This window comes from Telmatherina bonti, assembly GCF_933228915.1.
Source record: "Telmatherina bonti genome assembly, chromosome: 12".
In the NCBI taxonomy this organism is placed as follows: Eukaryota; Metazoa; Chordata; class Actinopteri; order Atheriniformes; family Telmatherinidae; genus Telmatherina; species Telmatherina bonti.
The window spans coordinates 34,522,070-34,549,267 of NC_136610.1; the positions used below are offsets into that span (position 1 = coordinate 34,522,070).

Consider the following 27,198-nt stretch of genomic DNA (forward strand, 5'->3'; position numbering starts at 1 on the left):
TTAATGCCGTTGATGATTTACCATCGAGCTGAGGCTGAAACAACTCATTTATTCTGCCGTGATCCTGCCATTAGTCCACTGTAAACACAAAGAGAAGACATGTGGCAGTGGCGGGTTGAGAGGAGGTGACAGCAGTTTGCAGTTTATTAGCTGACATGCATGAAAAAAACAAGAAACTACTGACTGGGTGTGTGTGTGTGTGTGTGTGTGTGTGTGTGTGTGTGTGTGTGTGTGTGTGTGAGAGAGGAAAAAACAACCAAGAATCCAAATACTTTCATATTTATTGCACATTATAATTGCAGCTGACCTTTAATGTCAGTTTAACAGTCAGTCATTGCTCTAAGAACAAGGTAGACAAACCCAAACAGATCATATCTAAAGGAAAACTAGTCTTAAATATAATTAATCAGGTGAATATCTTTTATCACACCCTTCCACACGAAGCAAACCTACAAGACTTCCTCAGTAACATACAGCAAGTTTAAGTTCTTAAAGGTTATTTGTACATTTTGTTCCTTTAAAACCCATGACAGGGTAGAAAACCAAGTACATGGCTTCAATATTCTGCATATTTATTTGCAAAGAGGTCATCCCTGCCAGGAGCATGATAGCACGTCCCTCCACCAGCCAGGAAATGATTAACACTGTTAGCTGCCTGTGGTTAAGCAGCGAAAAAGCCACGGACTGAGCGAGAATGTTCCTGCTGGCTCTGGAGGATTTTAGCTGCAGCGCTTTGGAGACAACAGGAGGAGGAGGAGGATGAGGAGGAGGTGCTGTCCTGAGCTGTGCAGAAGCCTGCAGAACTGACAACCAGAGGAAGCATGCAAAGAGTTCTGTAACTGGACGGGGTCAGGGCCAAATCTGAACAAGACAAAAGCTACCTGAGCAGGACACAGAAAACCCGGAGAGTTCTTTAATAATTCAGCTTCATGAATGAACAAAAGTTTACATGATTTTTTAATAAATAAATAAAGTTATCAAGAATGTCTCCTTTAAAGCCTTTAACCAGGTTTATAGTGCAACTTTGAGTCTGGTAGCAGTGAGCGAGTGGGTTTTGCATGAGGTCTTCCTATCTGTCCCACATCCAGGACGGTGCTCTACCGTGTTGCAGCATGCATTAACCTTTCTCTCCCCGTGATCCAGACAGTATGGCATGCACTGTTCTTGGGTCTTTACCTGGTGACAAAGCAAAAAGAAACATGGTCACACTCTCTAACTTCGTGTCTATTTTTCCTACTTTCCACTTTAAAGAAGTAAAGAAAAAAACTGAGGAACTAAAGTATCAATAAATAAAATCCCTAAAAAAAGCATTTGACCTTCAAGTAAGTGGTAAATATGGACAACAGCCACAACTAAAGGTGTTTAACATCTGAAAATGTTTGCAAACTGTCGATACAGTCATGTGAACACAGCTGCATTTATGAATAAATCATTTAGAAATTCAACTCTTGTGCCGTTACTTATTATATCTTATGAAATGCGCTAACGAGGCAACATCTAATCCAGTGTTTTTCAACCTCTTTTGAACCAAGGCACAGTTTTTTTTCACTGAAAAATCACAAGGCACACCACAAACCAAAATGGTGGTTTTTTTTTTTGGTTTTTTTTTAAAAGTCCATATTATTGAAAAAAAAAGTCCATCTCGTCTAAGCCTCTTGAATAGAAATCAGATGAACACAAGAAGAAGGAATTTTATTATCTTTCACTGGGGCCTGTTTGGATTAACACAGAGCTGCTTTTTAGACCAATAAGGTGAAATTGGGTCATTTCTCTGGGCAATCAATCAATTTTGAATAATTTTTTAAATTTTAACTTGAAAATTTTAAATAATGTCCAAAGGAAAAAATGTACCAAGACCACCTGTAGATGATTTTACCTGTATTTCACCACATTAGAGAACTCAGACTGGATAGTCACCAAATTTGCCGGGTGTACAGAGTGCTGTATATCGTAGTACCCCTCTGTAGTAAATGAGGGGATAGGGACTAGTGTGGACATCTGGACATAGCCTTTGTAGCTGCCGTCAGAAGCACCTGTCATAAATTTAGTTGATTTTTTTCACATTTGATATATATTCACATCCAAGTAGTAGTTCATAAAATGTTCAATAATTATTATTATTTATGTATTTTTTCATTCAGTAGGTTCATGTAAAAGCATGTTGTTTATTTGGATGGAAGTGTATGGAAGAAAGGGGGGGACCATTTTCCTTTTCTTCCGCTGGTCCACATTGTTGTTCGGGGGATGTAGTTGATTGATGCACTCTGGGAGCCACATGAGGCGCTGTGCATGCGGCGTCTGCAAGAGACAGGTTGCATGTAGGAGGAGAATGGAGATAAGTTCTTTGTTCTTGTGGGAAGCCGTGGATATTTTTTATTCCCTTGGAGTTGATGCGGTCAATGAGGTGCAATTTCTACTTGTTTTTCATTGTTAATTGGTTCATTATGTAAATTTCGTGTAACTGTAACGCCAGTTAAGCTTTTAATTTTGTGTATTTCGATAAAGTTTGCCTTTTTTCCATTTTAATTATGTAACTTCTCTGTTTTGCTTAAGTTAATTTGAGGTTGGTACTTCTTTTCTTAGTTCTGACGGCATATTTGGGGCAATTAGGGATCTTCCAAATCAAGTTGAAGACACTGTCCATCAATAAATGTCTGAAAATCCAAGAATGATTTCGAGCTTGATTAAACGTCAAGGTTTAGCCTTTATTCTATTCTATTCTACAGTCATTTAGCAGACGCTTTTATCCAAAACGCTTTTATTTATTCTATGCTAAGCTAGGCTAATTCTCAGCGGGAAAGTGATGATTTGTTCCACAAAAGTCTGTAAACTCAAATTCAGCTCAGTTCAGATGTATTTATACGACACATTTCAGGCTTCTCAACTTTCCTGCTCAGGTCAGAAGGAGATGTCAGCGTCAAAATGAGCGGCCTGAGCTAAACAAAGTCCTGTCTGGTATCTGTTCCAACCAGTCACTAAACCAGTGAAAACACCAGTTCTTAATGCAAAGGTAGATCCAAAAACTGGAAAACAGCTGGATTATACACCTCTGGTTACTCCATAACTTTCAAAGGGGCTGGTAGATGATTGCCAGAGAGTCTGTATGCTAAGCTAATCTAGGCTAACCTGTCTAGCTTAGCATAAAGACCTAGCTTACAGGCTAACTGTCTTATCTTCAAAAAAGAAAACATAATGAATATGAACAGCATCTCTTCTGGCTCTCATCAGGAAAAGTCAAACCACTCTGTTCACTAATTATCTAACATCCAAACGTAAACAAGCAGGAGCAACTTTCATCCAGATAAAAATAAAAATAAATAACAAAGAGTCTAAATAACTCTTTAACCACCTTCGTTTTTCCTCAAGGTTACTTATTCATTCACACGATTCAAGCTGCCTCCATGTTTTATTTTAAATCTGGGATTATTATTAAGCTCCCTTCTGAGAGGTGCGTTTCCTTTGAAACATTTATACAGCTTTAAACTGCACTGTTCCCTGCTCATGTATGCAGATCTAAGCTGGTATCCGGTGGCAGTTGTTCAGGCGTTAATATTACAGCGTAACTTAATGCTTCAGACTATGGGCCCCAAACACACCTGAAAAGACTGACTATGTGGCACGACAGAGCGCCTCAGACACTCTTTTAGGGGGAAACCTGCAAGAGAAAACTTTCACTGATCTCTGTCTTAATGTGGACTTCTGTTAAATCTGTATTTTTGCTCCATTTATCAGAAAAGAGACTTTTACCTATTTGCCAGAAAGCTCCTTCTTCATGCAGGACTTGAATGAGATGAACTTTTCATCCACCCTGAGACCCTGATGATGTGTGACGCAGTGAGAGAGGAGAAAAAGACAAAACGAAGAGAAGTTTTGGTGTAAAAGATGTCATTATGCCCCACTAGATGGCAGTATAATGTCACCACTTCAACCTGTTAATGCATGTTTCAGCAACAAAAAGTGTGAGGAGTGTAATTTAGACATGATGATATGGAGATATTTCACTGAATCACTGCCTAAAGAAAAAGAGATCCATAATTAGTCCTGAGTCAGAGTCATAATTAAACCAGAAACATGATGTTTTCTTTCTAACAGCTGCATCAGCAGACAAACTGTTCGAGGAATTGTTTTGAAGGGGAGCGTGTGTCTGTGTTCAGCATGAAGCCAAAATTCCCTTTAAATCCCTCATCTTTGCATCCATATATTTAAAAAAAAAACTTGTAAAAATTGCACACATGTGGTCACATGACCTGAACCTGAGATCTCTGCACTGCTTCGCTTATGTTCAGGCCTCCAAAGAGGGAGCAAAACAGAGCAGGTGGGTACATCTCTGTAAGCTTCACATGCACATAAACAAGTCTTACCCCATCACCACGGTGCAGTCGGTCCTTCATGATGCCAATGAACTCCTTGTGACTCAGCTTCCCATCACGATCCTCATCGAATATCTTAAAAACCGTGTTGACCAAGTGCTTGGTCAGCTTGATTCCTGTGGCGACGTAGACGGCTCGCGTGAACTCCTCTGGGAGGGAATGAAGCAGCACATTAACACCCAGAATGAGAGCTCATATTATGTATTTATGTCAAATATAAACATCTTTTACACCACTAGTTAAAAGCATGAACAAATAAACATGCATGAAAGAGCGAGTTAAAGGAGAGAGGAAGAGGAAATATGTAGAGGACTTCAAGCTGCAGATGTTCTCATTAAATGGCATCTGGGTGGGTTTTTTTTTGTTGGTTTAGTTTAACTTGAGCACAAATAACACAAATAACCCAAGTTAAACAGCATCTAACAATGCTATTTAGCGCAATATTAAAGCAAAAATACAAAAAAAACAAATATCCTTAATGCTTGGAAAGAAGGGGGAAGATCCCCACTTCCAGTTATATTATATTATATTATATTATATTATATTATATTATATTATATTATATTATATTATATTATATTATATTATATTACTATAATCAGCAGAGGTTAGGGAGGTTAGTTCCCTCACAAGGAAAGTTCACACTGAGAACAGCTGCTAAATGTACCGAGGACCCCTCCGATGCTGACGATGTGAGAAAATTTATTTTTATTTTTTTTATTACAAATGAATTAGCATCTTATTTTGTTTATAGTAAAAAAAAAAAAAAATAAGTAAAAAAAAATCGTTACACATCACAGTAAATAAATTTTTTATTTTTTATTCTGGGAGGAATATTTTTTTTGAAAGAAAACAAAAAGATTATTTAGAAAATCATTGAGGCTCCAGTGTGTGAAAATGAAGCTTCTTCAGCTTAAAGATGCAACTTTATTGGACAGTAGAGTCCCAACGTTCGCCCTGTTCGGAACCAACATCTTCACAACGCCTCACTCCTCAGACATATTTGTTATTAAATCCAGATGTAACAATGACAATCATGCATATTTCCTATCTTTGGGTGGCAGAAGTGCACCTAAAGTATTTGTTGAAAGCTTTTTGTGCATCATCACCCGTTACTGATCCAAGTTGCATCCAACTGTTTAATGTTGGATCCTTCCAGCAAACTTCTAATGCATTTCTGTGACAAATTTGACTTGATAACGTCACAATATTAATTTATTCTGCTTTAAAAATGATTTATTACAGCTATTTGATCATTCTGAGGGTGGCAGTCTCATTGCTGTTGTTCCCCACAACGTGCACACCCAGGTTGGAGGATTTAACTGATGTAAAGATTCGGTTTCCTTGGCAACTGTCTGTGAAGAGCCCTGAGGTGATGTTGTTTTAAACTGGACCAACACAAATAAACAATAAAATGCGAGAATAGGAAAGACGTTTTCATCTGTTTTGACGTTAATCTTCCTTCCTTCATCACCTCACTGTTGCTTTCTTTACTTTTTTTTTTATTACATGTACATAAATGGAAAATATCAATTTATAAATTCACATATCAGATCTTAAAAGCCAGATGAGAACAAGGTAAAGAAAAAAGATAAAATAATACTAGATGTCTGCAAACATTATTGTTGTAATAAAATAATTATTATTTTGTTTTACTTGTTCAAATGTACAAAACTGATTCAATGTGTGTTAAGGCCTGTTTTCCTGATGTTAAAAGGAAGATATTCTTTTGCTAAGTTATAATGTGTAAATCATATTTTGCTAAAATAATGATTAAATTATTCACATATTTTTAATTTGCTTGAAAAATATGGATTATTGACTGTAAAAATAATTTGAGAAAGATATTTATTAATTATTTGGGAAACATGTCTGTCAGGTAAAATACATTTCCACAAAGCAAAGATGTTTTGGTTTTATTTTTTAAATAAAAGGGACACACACACTTGATTGATCTATGTATGATTAAAACATCTGACTAATTTCACCTGAGATCACTTCTTCACCCAGAGGTTCTAATAACTTTATCACTCCCAGATGGTATGTAAAACTGACCGATCTCCAGGGATAAATGTACAAACATTGTAATGCTTTCTTTTTGTTGTTTTAACAGTATAATAATATGTCCTAGTTTATAATCCTATTTATGCTAATTTGGACAGATTTTGTCAGCTGTTGATGAATTAAAGGCCTGTCACGGTAACAAATTTTGCCATGCGATTAATTGTCTCAGAAATTGTTGATAATATTGCGCTAAATGATTATTGTTGTCATTTTGAGACCGTTTTCAACTAAAATAATAATAATGCCATAATAATGCAAGATCGCCCTTTTGAAGTTCAAAGTACTTTCATTTCTAAAGAACAATTGGCTCGATGTGGAGACTCGACTTATTCAGTCCCCAGTTTGTTGAAACCCTTCAGGATTTCTCCTGGGGTTTTGGCAACGTGTTTATCTGGAACATATGGTCTCTAAACACCATGTAACACAGTTACATAGTCTATGGTCAGCTCATATAAGGGGACATGATTGGACTGGACCAGAGGTGGAATGGTAAAACGTCATTTTTCATGTCATTGAAAAGTTGTGGAATTGCCGTTTGTAACATGAATGTTCATCCAGGTAGTTCATACTGGCTGTGAAATGTTTGCAGCATTTTTAATGTCGCCTTTTTAACAATAATAAAGGGCAGCATGGCTTTACCAACCATGCTGTCTGAGTGCACACCATGTTGCACCGTCCTGTTGGTAGTTAATCTGTCGGTAAAACACCTCAGTGATCAAACTGTCGGGAAGATGGAGCTAGCCTGTTTGTTAAGGTCTTTTTTTCCAGCTGGGAAAACTGCAGTTGATGATTGTTTTAAGTGCAGATGGAAGCTTGATGTGTTGTCATGTTTAGTTAATATTGTCTTAAAACAAATGTGGCACGAGAAAAGAAAGACAAATTATTGCGTCCAGGAAACTTATTGCGCGTGTTTTTTCTTATCGTGCGATTAATTGACTCATTGCTTATTAAATATTGTCTGAATCAGTAAATATATGTTTCCATTTTAGGTCTTAATACTTGCTCCTTGCTTATATTTTTACTGTAAAATGACAAATAATATCCCCAAATTAGATTCGGAATGATTTTTTTCATGTATCTATTTCCAAACATCTGGCTCTTGCTTTTCTACCGCGTCATGATCAGTAATTCGTCAGCTAAGAAGCACCTGAAACACTTTGCTATTCTCGGTCACAGAATGTCGACACACAACATTACTGCAGTTTTTTGCAGTTTTTTTAAAACGTATAACCAGATCCAACAATACCACATTTTTCCAACAAGAAAAACAAGTACTTACTTTTGAGTACTTGCAGATGTGACGACTGAGTGGTTAACTGTGTTATTTATCAAATCTGTCATCCTGCGGTTATCTACTAAATGCAAGGCTGGAAAGCCGTCAGAATCATCATATATGAGGAGAATAATGTTGTTTTTATGGATTATGTTCACCGATCACCTACATGCCCCAAACCAGCTTCTCTCGCCAACATGATGCTAAATACTGATCTTTAAAAAAGCACCGGTAATGAATTTGGTTCTGGGTAGCAGACGATGAAAACTGAAAATGTAAGGCTTGAAAAATACCAGAAATAAGCAGGATAAAGTGGATTTTTGTGGATTTGGTTCACTGCTGTGACAAGACAACTACATGCTCAAAGTCAGCTTCGCTGGTTTAGATAATGCTAAACTCAGATATTTAATACGTCATGAGTAATAACTGGCTAACTGACTGTTAATGGGTTAGAAAGTATTGGGCCGACACGATACAGGTGTCTGCATCTGTATCAGTATCGGGTGTTGGTATCCTGATCTGTACTGGGTTTCTGTATCGGTGTGAGTACCAGGTGTCATATTGATATCAGCATTACGTGTTGGTATCGGTATCAATACTGAGTGTCGGTATCGGTATCAGTTGTTGGTATCAGTATTAGTATTGGGAGTTGTATCTATATTAGTATTGGGTGTTGGTATCAATATCAGTATCGGGTGTCAGTATCGTATCGGGTTTCGTGTGGTATCAGTATCGGGCATTGGTTTTGGTATCAGTATCAGGTGGCGTATCTGTATCAGTATCAGGTGTTGGTATCGGTATCAGTATTGAGTGTTGGTATCGGTAGCGGTATTGAGTGTTGGTATCGGTGTCAGTATTGGATGTCAATATTGGTATCAGTAACGGGTGTCGTATTGGTATCAGTATCAGGTGTTGGTATCGGTATCAGTATTGAGTGTTGGTATCGGTATCAGTATTGAGTGTTGGTATCAGTATTGGACGTCAGTATTAGTATCAGTAACGGATGTCGTATCGGTATCAGTATCGGGTGTTGGTATCGGTATCAGTATCGGGTGTCATGTCAGTATCAGTATCAGGTGTTGGTATCAATATCACTATCAGGTGTTGGAATCGGTATCAATATCAGGTGTTGGTATCGGTACATGCCTACCTGAAATGTGTTTTTAACAAAATGAAGAAAGCATTAAATAAATCGAGCCTATACAGTTAGAAAGGCAAAAGTTAAAACAGATACTTTAACCATCAAGCTTTGCTTGCTAAAATAAGTATTTTACACATTGTTCAAGTTTCTAATGCTTTTGGATTTAAACAATAACAGCCATTGCAGGAGAAAAGGCTTTTTTGGTGTCATAAGACAAACAAAAAGTTTAAAAAAAAGGGCAATAAGTTAAAAATCCTTGAAACAATCCTATAACTCAGATAAAAGGGTTATGTTTGACGCATAGCTGCAGGGGTTTACCTTGACCAACAGATCGGCTTGCAAAGTTGTACATTTGCATAGCGATGGTAAAATCCTCCAAGTTGTTAAGAAACTGAAAAAAGGACCTGAACTCCTCAAAGGTGATTCCCTGAAAAGGAGAAACGGAAATAAAACAATTCTTTTATTCATAAATAGGATAATAAGAAGAGCCATGTAACGCATGCAGGCTGCATGTGTCGACAGTCCAGCAAAGGATGGTGCTAAAATTCACACAATGCATAATCTGCCTCCTTTCATCTTGTGAAGAATCCTTCAGTGTGTGTGTGTGTGTGGGAGCTTGAAGCCATCAGATAGATAACACACCCATACAAAGTATACATTGCTGGATTTTCCCTGTGCAGTATGGACATGCTGAGCTGTCAACAGCGGGGGGAGGATTGTAGCTTTTGGGAAGAGGTCAGGTCGCTTGCAGACTTTTCTAAAGCAGATTAACCTGATACTTGAATAAACAAAAACAAAAGTGATGAATCCCCAAGCATCTCAGGCTTGGCTGATGACTCAAACACTGAGCCCATTGATGTCCACTCAACCATCCTGCGGCTACTAGCTGTTTCTCTTGCCGGGGGCCCAGCCGAACAGACAACACAAACAGCCTAACAAATGGAGTAATGACTAATCTGTGACGCTTTGCTGTTTTAACAATGTGGGAGCCATAAAATATCGCTTAGTGCAATGATGAGACCCACTTGATTATCAATAGAGATCTAGCAACAGCCTACTCAAGGCGGCTGAGGAGCTGCTGGCACCTTTTCATGCGGGTCAGCGTGCCAAGAGGAGAAACAAATTAAAGCAGAAATGAGACAGTTTCACTCAACAGCTTATTCACTGACCATAATCAAAAGAAACAGAGATCAAAACTACCTCATATCCATAAAATGAAGTCATTACAGATTTATTTTCAACTTGTAGCAATGTAAGAACGTTAGCTTTTTGTTTGCAAACAGAAAAAGAAAATAACATTGCCAGTTAGCTTCTTATGGAGGTCCAAAGCAAAAGGTCAGAAGTGTTGGAAAGCCCCTCCTATGTACTGATGTGTCTTTCTAGCAACTGTCACTCAAACAATGGTGGAATTTTCCAGATTTAAGCTTTGTGTGTTGTTTTATTTTTTTGGTATTTCAGCATTTGGATCTGGTACCTTAATCCTGTGAGAAAAACTGTAATGTGTCTGCATGCTAAATATGAAGCTAAATGTCTAGAGCTTCACATTAAATCTTGGAAAAGGGACTAAAGATAACTAAAAAAAAAAAAAAAAAAATCATATTGTTGAACTTTAGTATTTATTTAATAAGTTTCTTTAGAAATGGGGTTATGTAAAGTATGCTACTTTCTTAGGAAGGGCCGGCTAAACTAACATCTTACCAGAACAAAACTGTCTGATGCTAGCTAGCTCTTCCTTTCGCAACCTCTTGTCTCCTTTATAAAAGGCACAATGTCCCTCTCATTATTAATTTTTGCTTTATAATGAAATAAAATGAAAAACTGCCATATTAGTACTAAGATGAATTATAAAATGTTTCGAAATTAGCGACAACATACATTGCAAAGTTACTGTAAAACAATACATAGCAAGATGAAAATGGCTAGATTAGCAGCAAGATGACAAAAAAAAGGTTTGATGCAGAAATTACACACTGAAAATATAAAATGTAAGGATTTCTGAAACAGCCGTTATAATTTTGATGTCCAGTAGTTGCTTTTCAACTAGTTAGCTTAGCTTATTTGTTAGCACCTCTCCCTTACTGCTCAAACTAAGAGCATATAGATCCATGTAAAAAAATTTTAAAAAATAACTGAACTGCTGGGTTTGTTTTTTTTAAAAATATTCATGAATATTTTGGTTCAAATGTAAGTGCATGAGAGTAAAACTCAACAAGCTGTATTAGCATATCCTGAGGCTGTAACTGGTGACTGAATCAGTCCTGCATGCATGCACTCAACCCGACTCAAATGAGCCAAATCATTCTGCACGAACTTCAAAAAATCCCTTGTTTTTATTGCACTTTTTTGTTGAGAGAGTAAAGCGTAAGTGTACGGTCAAATTCCTAATAAAGCTCATGAACAGGTTTTGTTTTTTTTAGTTACGATGACTAACTACGTGTCAACTTAGAGTCGTTTTCAGAATTCTGATTCAGCACCAAGAATGGGAGCAGAGATAAGTTCTCATCAGGAAAAAAACGCACCTTTTCATCTGGCAAGCTGTGATGCACATTCTCCAAATATGCACTGACATCGTCCACGTTTGTGTAGCGAAGAAGAATGCGAGCGAAGTCCTCCTCACTGATGGTGGGCATGCCTTTGGAGTAGGACAGAAACTCTATCTCAAGCACCTCTGTCTGCAGGTTGTCCATGAACCTGGAGGAGATAGCAGAAGGTTCATCCCAAGAAAGCAGCAAGCACAAAGGGACATTTATTACGAGTCACTGCTGTACAACGATGAAACTGGCTTATTGAGACAATCATTTTCTCAGACTGATCATTAATCATGAAGCAGACAAACTGTTTGTTTACTTACTTGTAAAAATCTTCAAATTTCAGCTCAGCTTTGCCTTTTTTCCCAAAGAAATGCACCAGCAGTGTTGTCTCTGTCTTCTCATCAACGTGCTACGACAGGGAACAAAAACTTCTTTTGTCATGACTCCTCGTAGCTTTAAATATTCTAATCAAAGTCAATATATTGTCATAAATGCAAGACACAACGACAGGTTTCAGGTGCAATGATTAAACCAAACCATGTTAAAGTTTGGGCAAAATCTAAAATCCAGCATTCTGCACACATAAAACTCTCATGGTAACAAGGTGAAACAGAATAGTTTTTGCTTTTTAAAATTTAGTTTATGGTTTGTTCTTCGGTCATTTAATTTCTGCATGTTCTCCAAACACATGCCATGCAATGCAATCATTAAACATGCTGCATTTCTCACTGGAGATGCTGCTTCTGTTAAGGGACACATTAGTTTACTTTGAATATTCACTTCCAGGTGGTATGTAAACCAAGAACAAGGTCCACAGAAACTATCCTCATAAAAACAAAACAAAATGCAGCTTTACTCAGTCTTGACGGGTATGTTGGGTAATGAAGGAGCGTCTTAAAGAGTGCCTGGCTACCTCAGTGAGATCAGAAAACAGAACTTGACTTGTGCCACGTCTGAGAATATCCCACATGCCTGGGGCCGCCACATGCTGACTGTCTTTTTTAAGAACCTGTGGCAGCAGTTGAAGCACAGCAGTTAGAGGACAGAATCCACGTAAAACATGTCACCATTATTAGGGAGAGGAGGTCAGACTGACAAACTCAGACAGTATACAAAGAGACAAGCGAGAATTAGACAGGCAAACAAAAAGACTGGATGGATTTTGTGCCGACACGTGCAGAAACAGTCCGGGGCTGACACCAGCGTAGCCCTGACATGAGTCTGCTGTGCAGCCATGCATGCAGCCTCCTGGCTCTGCTCTGCGCTAGCATGGTTAACACATGTCCAAAGCATGCAAGGCATAAGACCAAAAGGAAGATTCATGTTGGGTCAGCTCTGTAACTGAATCCAGCTACATGTCATCGTTTGATGCTAAGCTGCAAAGTAAGTGCAGATTTTTTTATTTGATACATTTCCTGGAACATTTTTGGCCTTTTTTCTTTTCGTCCCGCCTGCTGCTTGTCTGGAGACAAGAAGCCATAATTTTTCTCAGTGAAGTAACGCTCCTGGTCTGACATTAACCAGTCATCATTATTACAGTTTACTCTCTTCGCTCTTTACAGTGCCAGAACAACAGCAACCGGTAAAAACAGTTTGCTTGCAGGTGACGTCACGCATAAAGATCACAGTAAATCCACCTCATAAACAGTGAGGAATATTAATTTATCCTCCAGTTATGAACCAAAACAGATACAAGCCTCTGAAAGTATCAACATTCACAAGCAAGCAGTAAAAGCTGACACTTCGCCGCTTACTTAGCTTCATAATTAATATTTGTTTTTCTGTAGATTTTCATCTTTTAAGCCTGGGGAGCAATGAATCTGACAGCTGATTAAACAGCTCTTCATCTGCGCCTCATTGCTTTTTAGCAGAGAGGGAGATTTACAGCACAATCCCGTAGCTAATTACGGAGCAGCTTTTCAATGCCCCGTGCTTCTCCCATCTCATCCCATGAAAAGACTGGAAAACTTGTAATTATAATATTCTGGGGAAAGCCCAACCACCAGCACCGAAGGCATCCCTTAAAACAATCTGGCTTCTGAGCTTTGGCTTTAAACTGGGAGGACTGGAAACAAAAAACACCCAAAGGTGAAGTCTTTAAAAAGTACACATAAAAAAATATGGGCCTGTTGGGTGTAGATTCTTCTATTTGAGTGGTTTTCACTGAGCCGTTTCTACCTCTCTGACTGGTGTCTTCATGGTCAAACCCACCTGAAAAGGTAACCTGAGCCCAAATACCACTCCCCAAGAAACTGTAAAAATAAAACATGTGGGTCTGAGCAAAAACATTGTCAGTCTTCGGGTAAGAGCTTTTTGAAGTAGAATCTGTTGCCTAACATTGTCAGAAAGCGAGTACATAAATCATCTAGCGCCGCACCCCCTGCGTTACCACACACACATCCACAGAAACACTGTCAGATAAACGTTATTGGATAATAAAAAAAAAAGGATGTATTTCGTGAATGTGAACGTGAAGCAGGCGAGCTGGTGTTAACGGAGACAAATGCAGGTGGTGTCAGCTCCAGAGATCCATCTGCTTTCCATGCTTACTCACGTTAGGAGGACCACATTCCAAACACACATGCAACAAGCAGAACTGTTCGTTTTTCCTTCAGGGAAAAAGAACAATACCTACTCTGCTTTGCTGGGATTTGCAATGACCGTAAAGCTGCAGGCTCTGAAACGCAAAAGAAAGACAATGCATGTGCAAAACAAAAAAAAAATTATTTCAAAGTATGTCAGCCTGGAAAAATGTTTATAAAGACGTCGGGTTAGTCTGAGACAACTTTACTGGTGTTTCAAGATTATCCACCCAGTGCTTTATCCTCGTCTTGAAAAGCATCTTTATGCCTTTAAATCTAGAGTGCTCACTCTAATGATCTTTTTGATAGTTATACGGGCGTTAGATTAATTCAAGGCTGTCCAGAGATGCTAACATCTGTCCTGACAGAATGTGAGATAAGACCTCAAAGAGTATCTCTTATCGCTCTGTTCATCCCTGCCTGTTTACATCCACCTGCATGTGGCATAAGAAGGCCGAGGGAGATGAAAGCCTCAGGCATGTTTTACCCTGTACGACCACAATCGCCTCTGTGCAGCCGGTCTTCTCTGTGGGATTAGCACAAGTGTTGTAAGCACAAACATACAAAGTTTAGGCTTTTATCATGGCTGCGGTTGTGTTTTAGAGCTAAAGGGGGAGGCGGTGCAAGCTAGAAGAGACACAGAGGAACGTTATCTTTAACTTGAAGACATGTTTCTGTTTAGTTTATAAGGAATTAAAGTCAGAAATTTACTTCAGTTTACTCTGTTTTTGGCCTCTAGCAGCTTCTGAGGGTGCTAATTAGCTCTTTAGCTGCTCCGCTACATGTCATTCACCATGTAGTTCCTCTAGCAGGCCTAGAAGCTTACACAGAGGTTTGTTTGATGAATTGGATTGAAACCTGGTGGAGAGATAAAAATAAAGTAAAACAGGAACTCCAGAAAACAGAGATAATCCAGCGGCCCAGTAGCCCCGTTGCTAGCTGCTAACTTTGATGTAAACAGCTAGCACACACCGGTTTAGCTCATTTCTGCAGGAAGTTAGTTTCAGTTTCTTGGGCAAGAAAAGGATCTAGTCTCAGTGTCATATGTCCTGTTTTGACTTTCCACTCCCATATAGTCGTTAATGATATGAAACAACTACAGCTTGAGCTGCTGGGACCCAGACTCAGGCCTTCCTGGCTCAGGTTAGCTTTCAGCTAGTTTATTAACCTGTTGTGTTCAGTGTTGCCAGATTGGGCGGTTTTCCGCCCATTTGGGCTACTTTTGGTTCCACCAGGCGGGGGGGAAATGCGTTGGGTGGGTGTATGACATTTGGGCTGCTTTTGCCCACATATGGCGGGTTTTTAGTGGGTTTTTTTTTTTTTTTTTTTTGTATTGTGAAAACAGCACAACATACTGATTCTCGCTTTTTTCCTTGTGAAGATCACTTAAGGCACATGGAAAAAATACGCTTTCGAATGTCAGTCACGGGTCTGCACGTAAAAGAGCTTCTGTGATTGGTCATGCCAGAGGGCGCTTCCCATAGTGAGATACCTCACTCAGTTTTCAGAGAACCGGGGTTACCATGGTAACCTAAAGTTTTCAGCACTGTGGAAAGAGCTGCTAGCGTCCCTAGCGACATATTAATCATAGCAATGGCGTGTTTTGCAACATATGTAGCCTATTTGGTTGATTTTCTGTGACCTTTGTTGGTTGCAATTTGTGATATAATATTTGTCAACTTTTTATCTGTAGCCATTTGATGCAGATAGGAAGCTCTAGATACTTATGAGTGTTTTCTGTCGTCTGTGTAAACAATTTACGGTTTTACACGGGTGTCTGGCAACTTCGTGGTTTGGGCTGGTTTTTATTGGATTGGGTGGGTTTTAAGCTGTGACTGGGCTGGAAACTGTCAATCTCATCTGGCAACACTGGTTGTTTTAGCTCCCCAGGCTTACACTGTTAGCTGTTTGTCTACCTTTACCCTGCTATACAGATGCGTACCCTCAGAGAGGTAAGACCCACCCATACGCTGCCTTTTGACAAATTACGATCGTGAACCTCAATGAAAACTGAAAGACTGAAATGATTTAACTATGATTTAACTATATATATATATATATATATATATGTATATATATATATATATATATGTGTATATATACGTATATATATGTATATATGTATATATATGTATATGTATACATATATATATATATATATATATATATATATATATATATATATATATATATATATATATATATATATATATATATATATATAGATATACACACACTATATATAAAAATTAATTTCCCCTTATTGTAGCCTGCTTTAGAAGTGATTTGTATCAGTATTTCCGATAGCAGCTGAAGCTTTACTTGGTATCGGATCGGAAAGAAAGTCAGTTCAATGTGCACCTCCAAAAGCAACTGAGCCAACTCCCCAAAATTAGCTAAGAGATCTTTTTATTTTTACAAGCTGAAATAAAATTCCTTTGTTTGACTTTGTGAATTGATGACGACGGGTTGTGTTTGCCTGGAAATTTGAGTATATGAGTATGCAGAAGGTAAAAGGGTAGATGCTCCAGAAAACATCAATATGTTGATAAATAACTTCGGAGCAAGTAGTTTTTTACTGTTGAATTAAAGTTTGAAGTATTATATATTATATGGACATGAAGCAGTCCCTTTCCTTTCTTGCGGTTTCGGGCTGCCTTAATTCACGTCAAGAAAATATAAAAACAAGGGTTTATCTCGTCACAGTAAAAGTTAAACTGATAGGAAAACAGAAAACTAGAAACAAAAAATAAACAAACTTACTTGTTCCTCCAGTCTTTGAAAGTCCTCAGTAGCTTCTTTTTTGTCTTTTTTCTGACGAAAAATATCCTCCAACTACAACAGAAAATACGTATGAAGGAGAATAAAACATAACCAATAAAATACTTTTTTTACATTTAACAACAAGACGAGGTTCGTACCACTAAGAACTCTTTTTTATCCACCATTTCATTCCCATCAGCGTCGAACATGTTGAAAGCAATCTGAAACCCTGCATGCGGCTCTGAAATACGACCAAGAAGAAACACACCTTTTAAACATATAAATCTTTTTCATGATTTGTTTTAATTAGGTGGAAACGAATGCTGACTTGTTAAAATGCAGAGCAGGAAGAGGTACTCTGTGTAGCTGATGACACCTGAAAGAGAGAGAAAAATGAGTCAAAACCAGAAACAAAAACCCAAATGTTCCTTTTCCCTCTGCTGATGGCATCTAATAGCATCAACCCACCAGCTCAGGGTGTTTACAGATGTTCAAAGTCGCGCTACTGAGATGAATAAGCCTTCCTAAGGAACACAGCACACCTCCAGACGTAAGTAATCCTCTTCTGTTCGCTGATAACATCTTAAAAGGTGCCTTTTACTTCATGCTTGGTGTTCCCCTCACACAAACACAAGCTTTGCAGCCGAGCTGACCAATCTGGACACGAACCCAAACAAATTTAAGGCCTGTGGCTTCTGATCGTGAATGGGTAACAAGGTGTAATACATTCTCCAGTGATCTGTCACTGTTTGAGAAGGAACATTTCAGGTGGCGTCCTTCAGTTGGCTTTGTTGTGTGACACAGAGAGGGGAAGAGTAAGTGTCAGGAGACATCTCGGTCGACTCCGGAGGCTTCTCCCTTCTGCCTCTGAAAGCATTCCCAAGCTTTTGTTTGCTCAGAAAGATAGAGAATTGAGCACAGATAGTTCTGGGTGACTGCTCTAGGTGTTATGGGAAAAGAACTCAGAAGGGTTTTTTTTTTTTTTTTTTTTTGCTGCAGGGAGATGTTTTCAGAAAGAGGAACACCCAAGAGGAGAAACATGACTAGAAAGTAAAGATGTTTTCCTCTGCATGATGTTTTAAACAGCACTCCGCTGCCTCGGCCATGTTCAGCCCTTATAATGACAGCAGATCTTTACCTTCAAAGTCTTTAAAGCTCAAATGGTTTGAAGAGGAGGGGGGGGGGGGTCTTTTAAGATTCCTGCCGAGTCTCACCAATACCACACACCTTCACTCCTGGAGGGAGCTGGGCCCCCTCCTCCCCGCAGCTCAGCCTCTAAGCTCAAGTAGATGTTGTTAGACAATACAAAGAATTCCACAGAAACACTTCATACAGAGTGGCAGTCCCGGAGATGTAATCCAATGCTATTCTCTGGCTTCGTAATGTCCGTGCTGATCAGGGGGGTGGCCAGCGGGACATGTCTCGACATAGCAGGGTTCAAACAGCTCCCTCATTCTCTGAAGCGACGCTTTGTTCGCAGATCAATCCGGTTCTTTTTTCCCCTGACAAAGCCGCAGCGTTTAACAGCAGGATTAAAAGCCCCAAATCCTGGCATTGGCACTTAGCTAAAGCAACAGAGGAGAGCGCAGAGCGGTGAGACCTGATGCTCTGATGGCGGAGCAGGAAGCGTGCAGGTGCGAGCACCGAAGAGTTTCAGTTACTGTTAACCGAGCGAGGCTCGTGGTCATTTCACAGAAATCACATTCTCTTCATGTCCACATAAGAGATCCTCTGTGATGCTGTCTGTTAACCGGATTGAGAGGTCGTCAAGGTGAATGCTGCTCATGTGAGGTGCTGTTTCCTCCATCAGGATAATGATTTTTACCTTTACTGGACTACCTTTACATTTATAGCAGGGAGGTTTTCGCTGCAGTATCATCTGCGTCTGGGGTGCAGCACGGTTTCAGGGGCAAAGCCACTGGCCTGAAATGTTTACTGAATCTATACTTGTGATTGCAGCCTGGATGGTGTACATCAGGGATGTGAATGGAACAACAACTCTCGATAGTATGCTGGAATCAGCAGGACGCAACGCCGCTGCTGTCCTCTCTTCACCGGCTGCTGCTTAGTTTTAGGTTTGATTTTAAGATTCTTTTATTTGTTTTTAAGTCTCTAAATGGCTTGGCATCACAGTATTTAACGTTCATCAACCCTCTACAGCCCTTAGATCAGCTGACCAGATGGATTCGACGTTCCCACATCCCTAATGACATCTATGGGATGGGTTGGTTTCCTCATATAGGCTATTATGAATTGGCTTTCATTATGGTTTTTTTTTTTCCTGTCTGTAAAGCTTCTTGAAATGGCATTGCCGTGATTTGATGCTATATAAATAAAGTTTAATTGAATTGAATTGAATCTAGAGGGGACCGAGCTTTTGCAGATGTGGGTTCTACATTATGGAACTCATCACCCCTGGATGTACAGTCTGCAAATGGCCTTTTCATTTTTAAAACCCATCTAAACCCACCTGTTTACCCCAGCCTCCAACTGAGCAGAGTTGTTTTTATTGTTTTTTTATTCTTACTGATTATCTTAGTGTTATTTTAGTCTATATATATGTGTATGTATGTGCTTTATTTGATGTTTATATCTTGCTGTAAAGCACTTTGGATGGCCGTTGGCCTTTTAAAATGTGCTCAATGAATAAAGCTGACATTGAATCAATTCGATTCCGATTTTTGGGACGATGATTCGATTCGGAATCGATTCTCAATTCAAAAAGATTTTCAATTAATAATAATGACACTTATGTAACAAAAGATGCTGATTTTCCAAGTGACTTCATTCCGCTATAAGCTAGAAAAAACTGAGAAATGAAATGGGCTGATTTGATTTAAACTGCGATGTACAAAACTTTTATTCCTCATCATTTTTCTTAATTTCAACTAGAAAAAACAAAACAGTAGCCAGACCATCGTTCTGCTGCTATAAGACCAAAGAAGACAAGTAAAAAGATCAATAAAAACAATAAAAATGGCAAAAAAAAAAAAAAAAATTGTAATGGATTATTTTTGTTTATGTTTTTTGTTTTTTGTTTTATTAAGGATTATTTTTCGTGTATTTAAAAAATATAATTTTTTTTAGAAAAAATATCAATTTTAAAATTGTGAAGCAAAAAATAGATAAATAAAATTGTGAAGCAAAATATAAAAAAATAAATAAATAATGATGCGAAGCAAAAAAAATTGAAAAAATCAATAAAATTGTAAAGTAAAAAAAGAATAAATAAATAAAATAAAATAAAACTAAATTAACTAAAATAAATAAATAAAATTGTGAAGCAAAAAATTCCAGATTATTTGTTTTGTTTTTTGTTTTTTTTATTTGATTCCCCACCCCGAATATACATCATTAAAATCTCCAGAATCATAGTTTCACAATGGTATACACCATATAGTAACGAGTTAAAACATTTAAAACCAGATGAAGCGGTCATTTTCATGTTTTAGATATCAGATATATCTGATATTTAATGTCATTTTTACTGTGTTCATTTTTTTTTTTGCGAAGTAAATAAGTTATAAGTTATGGATCTACTTATAGGTTATTATCAGGACACATTTTACCTGGTGACAGGATTTGTTATCGTTTTCTCGTTGTGTTATGAGTATTTACATCAGAGGAGCTAGACAGGTTTTTAGGTTTGGCAATGTCATGTGACATGACATCAGGAGTTTTACTGTACGTTTTGTTTTTTTGTTGTTGTTTTTATCACTTTTAATTTCTTTCTTTGGCTTTTTTTCCTTAAATCAAATACAATTTATAGCTGAGAATGTTTTAATTTAGTTAGGTTTGCTTTTATTTGCTTTTGTTAACTGGAAAACAAAGGATTTACATGTTTCTGAAGGTTTCTTTAGCTGGAAGTGAATGTAATAAAAACTGCTGCGTTTATGCTAATCAGGGAGAAAAGGATGATGAGCTCTTCTAATAATTTTTTTGTGTATAATGTTAACTTTGAACCCTTTAACAGCCTGCAGTGTTTTGTGCAGCATGTTCTTGTGATTATTATGAGTTTTATTCAAATATAGTGGAAATAAACCATCGCTGTCATTTGTTTTCGGTCTGTTAGATCCAAAGTAAACATTTTAATCTTCGTACAGTTCCATAGTTTGACCATGAAATGTAAAGATTAATCTTAAGCACTTGTTAAAAAGCAAAAAAAAAAAAGAAAAATAGTCAAAAAGCATAATTTTTCTGAGTCTGAACTTCAACATGTTCAGTTAACGTTTAACATAGATGATCAACATTTTTAAGAGAATGTCCGACTCTGTTTTTAGGGGATAAAAAATGTCATCATCCTGCCAGTTGTTGGTAGAACCTCAGCTGAATGTATGTAAATACATATGTGAAAAATAATGTGAATGATCAGCTCGATTATGACTAATAATGACGACATTTAGACCTATATTACAGCCTCACCAGGATACTCAGGTGTGGATGTGTCCGAATTTTATCCAGCTAAATAAATCGTGTTTGGAAACAAAAACAGTCCTTATCTTCGGTCAGCATTGTTTAAAACAACACATCAGTCCAGAGATGTTGGCGTCCTTTTGGACAATAAAGCAGCAGCTGAATCATCATTTTACCTCCTGAAGAACACATCCAGAAAAAGAAAACTGATGGCTCAACGTGAAAAATCTCCTGTTTTCAGTAGGTTTGACTTCTGTGACTTCTGTGTTTACAGGTTTAAAAATCCAGAAAGCTGCTAAAAGGAACATTTACACTCCGGTTCTCACATCTCTGCACTGCCTTCCTGTGAGACAAAGATTTTATTTAACCTTAAATTACTGCTGGCGTGAAAGACTGAATGGTTCTGGTCCGAAATATGTATCTGATCTGCTGCTACGGTGCGAACACCCTCACTTCTGAGACGTCAGGTTTAGTTTTTTATTCTGTTAAACTAAACAAGGAGAATTAGAGTTTAGTTTTCATGCTTCATATATCTGGAACAAACAAGTCTGGTCCAAAACTTTGTTCTGTTCAATAAGATTGGAGGTTTAATTTTTCTTTTTTAATTAATTTTCTTTGAAAAATGTACATTGATGGTGATGATGATGGTGATGATGATGCATTTCAGGCTGACTGTATATCTACCTCTGTCGTCTGTTTCCATCTACTTTAGCTTTAATTGCTTTGCTCTGTTTAATTTCTTTTATTCTTTTTAGCTTGATTTGCTCCTTTTATTTCTAATCTTTTATTATTTTTCAGCTAGTTTTAATTATTTCTCCTTTTCAATGTTTTTTTTTGCACCTTTGCAGAAAAATGTTTTTCATAAACTTCATAATTCCGGCACTTTTTTTTTTTTCTTATTTATTAAAGAAGAGTTTGTTCTGTATATTTGCTTATTGCATTGAACTCTTCCCTCCTGACGGGGTTACCTGAGAACAAATCTCCAACATGTTACCAGACTGGCTGAGTGATAAGATAGCATTTACAGCCCACACCTTTAGCTGTGAATCAGTGCAACATGCACAACAGAGCACGCTCTGGATGAGACATGGGAGGGCCTTCATTGACAGCTTTGTAAAAAAATACAAAGGGAATAACTAACATTCAGGGGATTTATGCGTGCAATAAATCAGATGGGGTCTTTACCTCGTTCTCTGATATTTCTAAAAAAATCAGATGATCCTTTCCAAACAGGTGGAGTATCACACAGCATCTTGTCTAATTCCTGCAAAAATAGAAGAAAATCCCAAATCACTCGTTCATTTCTAACTTCTGTGTAATCCCAGCATGAAGCAGCGTTTACAGGCATTACAGTATTTACAGCTGCTCACATCTGCGGTAACATGACTGTAAAACAGCAGCGAGTGCTTCAGAGACAGCTCACCTTCTTCGTGAGGGACTTCCAACCTCTCTTGCCTAAACACAAAGAAAAACAGAAAAGAAAAACAACTAAAAATTAGAGTTTGACTTAAATCTGCTGTTATGACAGATTACTTTTTAGTAGACAGAGCTGGGAAGCAAAAGTGAAAACTGGTGTTTATGTGGACAGAAACATAAGCTGTGCGTTGCCATGAACACATTCCAATTGGCTGTAAAGGAGAAGATAAGAGGGAGGTGTCATAAGAAAAAAAAAAACTGGCTGGGAAATCACAGATAACGGTGACAACAAGCCTGCAGCGACACATTTTAAAGCCTGAGCCTCGCACCCAGGTGAGGACATTAACATCTGCCTCCATGCATGTTGGACTCGCTCTAGAATTCTTCCCAGATCTGCAGAAGGTTTTGATTTAATCTTGATTCAACCAAGTTTTTTGATTTAAAGCAACTTCTGAGGAAGAAAATCTCCACCAGTCTTTTAATATCCCTGATATTAAAGCTTCATTGTGCATGTCCCCCCCCCCCCCCCCCCCCCCCCCCCACCCCAAACACCCACAAAAACATCAAAACACAGCTCCTTTTACAACTACAATAAAACCATAAAACCACATAAGTACCATTTCACAACAAATTAGCAATTAACGAGCAGGGAATAGTGAGCGTTGATGTGTTAATGTGTGTGTTTATGTGTTAATTTCAGCCTTGCATCACAATCCAGGTTTTCTTATCATGACATTTACGGCATTCGAGCTAAGTAATTTGTTCTCTGTGGGTCCCTGCAAGTTTGTTGCCACATAAATGAGCCATAAAAGTAAGGTTGCTGGTAAAGATGTTTATCTTTATGCAGGTGTTATGACTGAAGCACTTCAAGCCGTGACTTATTGTTCGATGACACTTCACATGCCCTCAGCAACAAACATATTCCAGGAAGCAACACCAGGACCTTTTTTTTTTGTTTTAAAGAAAGCTGTTATTAAACTGTTGCATAACTGAGCAATTTGACAATGAAGGAGTGGAGATTTATCTGATGACCTGACAGACATGTAATATGTAATTAGGCAAATAGCAGCTGATAAAAGGTGATTATTCATATAAAGTGCTGTATAAATGCTGCAGTGCTCCATTTTAGGCTTAAATAAGGAGACTGCAAGCTGCTCTTGTCTTTGACTGACAATAAATACCTTCAATCGGACTCAATTCAGGTCACTGCAGGTTCTGAGCATTGAAATGATGGTCATCTATAAAGCAAAGTGGGGAGAAACTCCAAGTATTTGCATCTTCTGTGGTTCAACACTGACTTGAACGCATTCAGATTCAGATTTAAACCATTTATTTGCAATTTGTACATGTTTGTACGTAGGAATTTTTGTGCGAACAAACGCTTAAAAGTCAAACATCAAGCTAAAAAGATTCATTAAAACAGCTGCAGAAGAAAAACAGACAATGAGAGGAGAACGGTTAAGCATACATGAAATATATTGACGATTTGTTATGTACGGATTTAGATTCAATTAGAAAGTATTCAGGTGCAAATTGCATAAATAATTTCTAATGTGTCTTTAAGATATTACAGATTGTCCTTTTTAAGCTTAACAAACACAAATGCAGTTATTTTAACTGATCTTCTTTGCATTTGTGCCCAACAGAATCAGCCTTTGGCTCCTGAAAAAATCTTTCCATGATGAAGAAATTTAGAAAGTCTGTTATTGGAGTCGACACATAAAGTGATTTTCAGTCGCTGTCAAAATATACGCCAATCTTCCCTCACTATAGTTGACAAGGCAAAGGGAAATGTCATTAAGATAGCACCTATGCTAACATTTTAGCATGTTTGCTCATAAATGATCAGTTAATCACCGAATAAATGACAGAAAGAAGCATCATCTTGTGGTCACAGTTACATAATCAAACGTGGAGCCATTTCCTGTGCTGCCTGACTCTATCAAACCTCTAGAGGTGGAACAATATTGAGGGTATGACTACACTTCAGTTCAATTCAGTTTTATTTATTTAGCCAATAGACTGTATGTATGTATGTATGTAGACTGTTTCCTTCCTCCATGACGTCACCCATAGGTTTCTGAAGAGCTGAACTGAAGCTCAGTGGGCGGTTCCTACCGTCGCCACCTTGGCAGAAGCATGCGCAAAAATATGGGCAAAGAGGTGGAGCTGAGAGGGGGGCTGTGAGCATCATGGTGGATGATTGACATCAAGCGACTCCAAGCTTTCTGTAGCTAAGAGCTAATTGAGCTAACCCGGAGATAACAGGAGCTAACCAGCTAACGGAGGTAAGCGGGCTAAAGCTAATTCACGTTGTTAACCGGCTAAAAACCGCGATTGTTCTCCGTTACTCTTACTCAAAGCGGGAGATTGGGTACCTGTCAATCAAAAGGACACGCCCCTAAATATGCCGAATTTCGAGATTAAATTACTTTTAAACGGGCAAGTTAGAAAAAAAATCACTCCCCCCACAGTTGACATGAAGGTAAACTGCTATGCTTCTTTTTCTCTCTCTCAATTTATCTCTCTTACACCCCCCCCCCCCCCCCCCCCCCCCCCCCCCATAACAGTGTTGCATCATTAACATGTATGTCTTCTGTCTCAGCAGGTCTCCCTGGCAGTTCCTGTTTGTCTGTTGTCTTTCTGTCCTCTTCCCCCCACACAGCAGAGGCAGATGGCTGCCTGTCCTTGAGCCGGGTTCTGCCGGAGGTTTCCTTTCTGTTAAAAGGGAGTTTTTTCCTTCCCACTGTCGCCAGTGTGCTTGCTCAGGATGGGAGATTGAGTTGGACTCTCCAACTCGATCTGTTGGTTTCCTTATATAAGCTATTGTGAATTGGCTTTCATTATGTTGTTTTTTTCTGTCTATAAAGCGTCTTGAGATGGCATTGCCATGATTTCACACTATATAAATAAAGTTGAATTGAATTGAATTAAACCTGACCTTTTAAACCGAAATGGATTTTTGAACCAGGCTGTAAACATGTTTATTTCTGCTGTGAAGTTGGTCTTTTTAACATGGGAGTCTACGGGGATTCACTCTGGTTTGAGCCCCTAGTGGATGAAGGGGGAACTGCAGTTTTATACACTTCGCATAGGCTTCACTTTTTACCGCCAGAGGTCGCCACTTGGTTTGGCCAAACGTCAAAACAAAGTAATCTCAAGACACTTTTACAGATGCAGTCCAAGTCAGGAAATCCATGATACAAGTCACCATGTAATGAATAATTGTGTAGCTAAGAAAACAATGAATTAACTCTTCTCTTTGATTAAACCCAGTATCCTGAGGACATATGAGGTGGCTGGCCACAGTGTAGATGGAAAGCTCCAGCAGAACCAGAACCAGGAAGGATGACCAACTGTCTGAAGGCACAAGTGTCCCGCTAGTACCAAGGATTTCTATAGTCAGCCGTTACCATGTTGTGTTCTGCTTGTGTTTTGTGTCTGAAGATGTGAATTCTAGTTTCTATTAAGAGAAACTTACAAAAAAACATCCATGTTTGTGTATAAAAGGGGTCAAACTTTCCAGATCTGCTGCAAATGAACAACAATTCTCTGTCGTTACAAATTTCCAGTAAAGTGCAAAGTATCCTGGTTCCTGGTTAGTGTCTGGTCGTCATACCTATTGGTTCCCACAGTTCCCAGTACTGTTTGGTCAAAACTGTAAAGAAGACTGAACGTAGGAGATTTACCTCACCATTAATGTTGTTATCAGTTTTTATATTTTTAAGATTTTGCTGAAAAGAGGAAGTAAATTCCCTCATTGATCCTGATGATTTCATGTTATAAACAAGCTCAGTGTTTAATCATAGCAATAATTCTTCCTCCTCTAGTATTTGGTGATGTGCTGAGCGTTAGAGGCCAACTCACTCCTGGGTTCGTTCAGAGTAACGGACTCTATGAAGTTCAGTGGTGTCATGTAGAGCTGGCCTTCGTACTCCAGCGAGCTGAACAGCCGGAATCTGTTTTCATGGGACGACATGTACACGTCCCCCTCATCCAGACTGTAGCTCCGCTTCTGGAAGCAAACACACACACACACAGAAACACCAAATCATGTCAGTGATAACGTTGTCTGATAAGACGCTTTTTATAAAATCCAGCAAAGCTTTTCTTGTCACGAAAAGCCTCTCTCGCATGGTGCAACAAAGAGGCCCATGCTTTAATTCAGTAATGGGATGCGTGTTATGTCAGGCGTATTTTTCATCCCCACGCAGCAGATAATGTCCCTTACAACTGCTCCAACCCAGCCAGATCACAAGGCCGGACTGGTGAAGACAGAGTGGATCTTTCTGTCAGGTGGCACGTCGCCAGGTCCAATGGGCACACAGCAAACACCCAGGGAATGTCTTCCCCTCCTCTGCTTAACCATTAAACCCCCACCCCCTCCCCTTATCAAATATCAGCCCTTCTGCCAAGCCCCAAGTGTCCTGTTTCCTTCCTCTCTGGAAAGCTCCAGAGACATTTTCCCTACAGGGAATTAAATGTGAACACCAGACATGGTTTGCTTGTTTGAGTACACTTCACAGCGCTGTCAATGTATGTCCGTCTATCAGAGCAGCATGGATGGAAGCAAAAAACTGGATTCATGAAAAGCTGTAGTGACAACACAGCTGCAGAATCCTGTGTAGCTTATTATTAGTAGTAA

General features: G+C 38.6%; 1 protein-coding gene across 3 annotated transcripts in view; it reads right to left on the reverse strand.

Annotated features, from left to right (window-relative positions):
* Positions 1–278: 278 nt before the first annotated feature.
* micu3b (mitochondrial calcium uptake family, member 3b) overlaps positions 279–27,198 on the reverse strand; it is a 31,475-nt gene continuing 4,555 nt past the window's right edge. For all 3 annotated transcript variants that reach the window (XM_079250531.1, XM_079250532.1, XM_079250530.1), the window contains exons 2-14: positions 26,421–26,568; positions 22,561–22,592; positions 22,323–22,401; positions 17,053–17,100; positions 16,883–16,965; positions 16,725–16,796; positions 14,015–14,056; positions 11,700–11,788; positions 11,368–11,539; positions 9,167–9,275; positions 4,362–4,519; positions 3,748–3,816; positions 279–1,176 (exon numbers count right to left, since the gene is read on the reverse strand). In XM_079250531.1, the coding sequence (XP_079106657.1) occupies positions 3,748–3,816; positions 4,362–4,519; positions 9,167–9,275; positions 11,368–11,539; positions 11,700–11,788; positions 14,015–14,056; positions 16,725–16,796; positions 16,883–16,965; positions 17,053–17,100; positions 22,323–22,401; positions 22,561–22,592; positions 26,421–26,532 (1,065 nt within the window). In that variant the 5' untranslated portion in view covers positions 26,533–26,568 and the 3' untranslated portion in view covers positions 279–1,176. The remainder of the gene's footprint in view (positions 1,177–3,747; positions 3,817–4,361; positions 4,520–9,166; positions 9,276–11,367; positions 11,540–11,699; positions 11,789–14,014; positions 14,057–16,724; positions 16,797–16,882; positions 16,966–17,052; positions 17,101–22,322; positions 22,402–22,560; positions 22,593–26,420; positions 26,569–27,198) is intronic.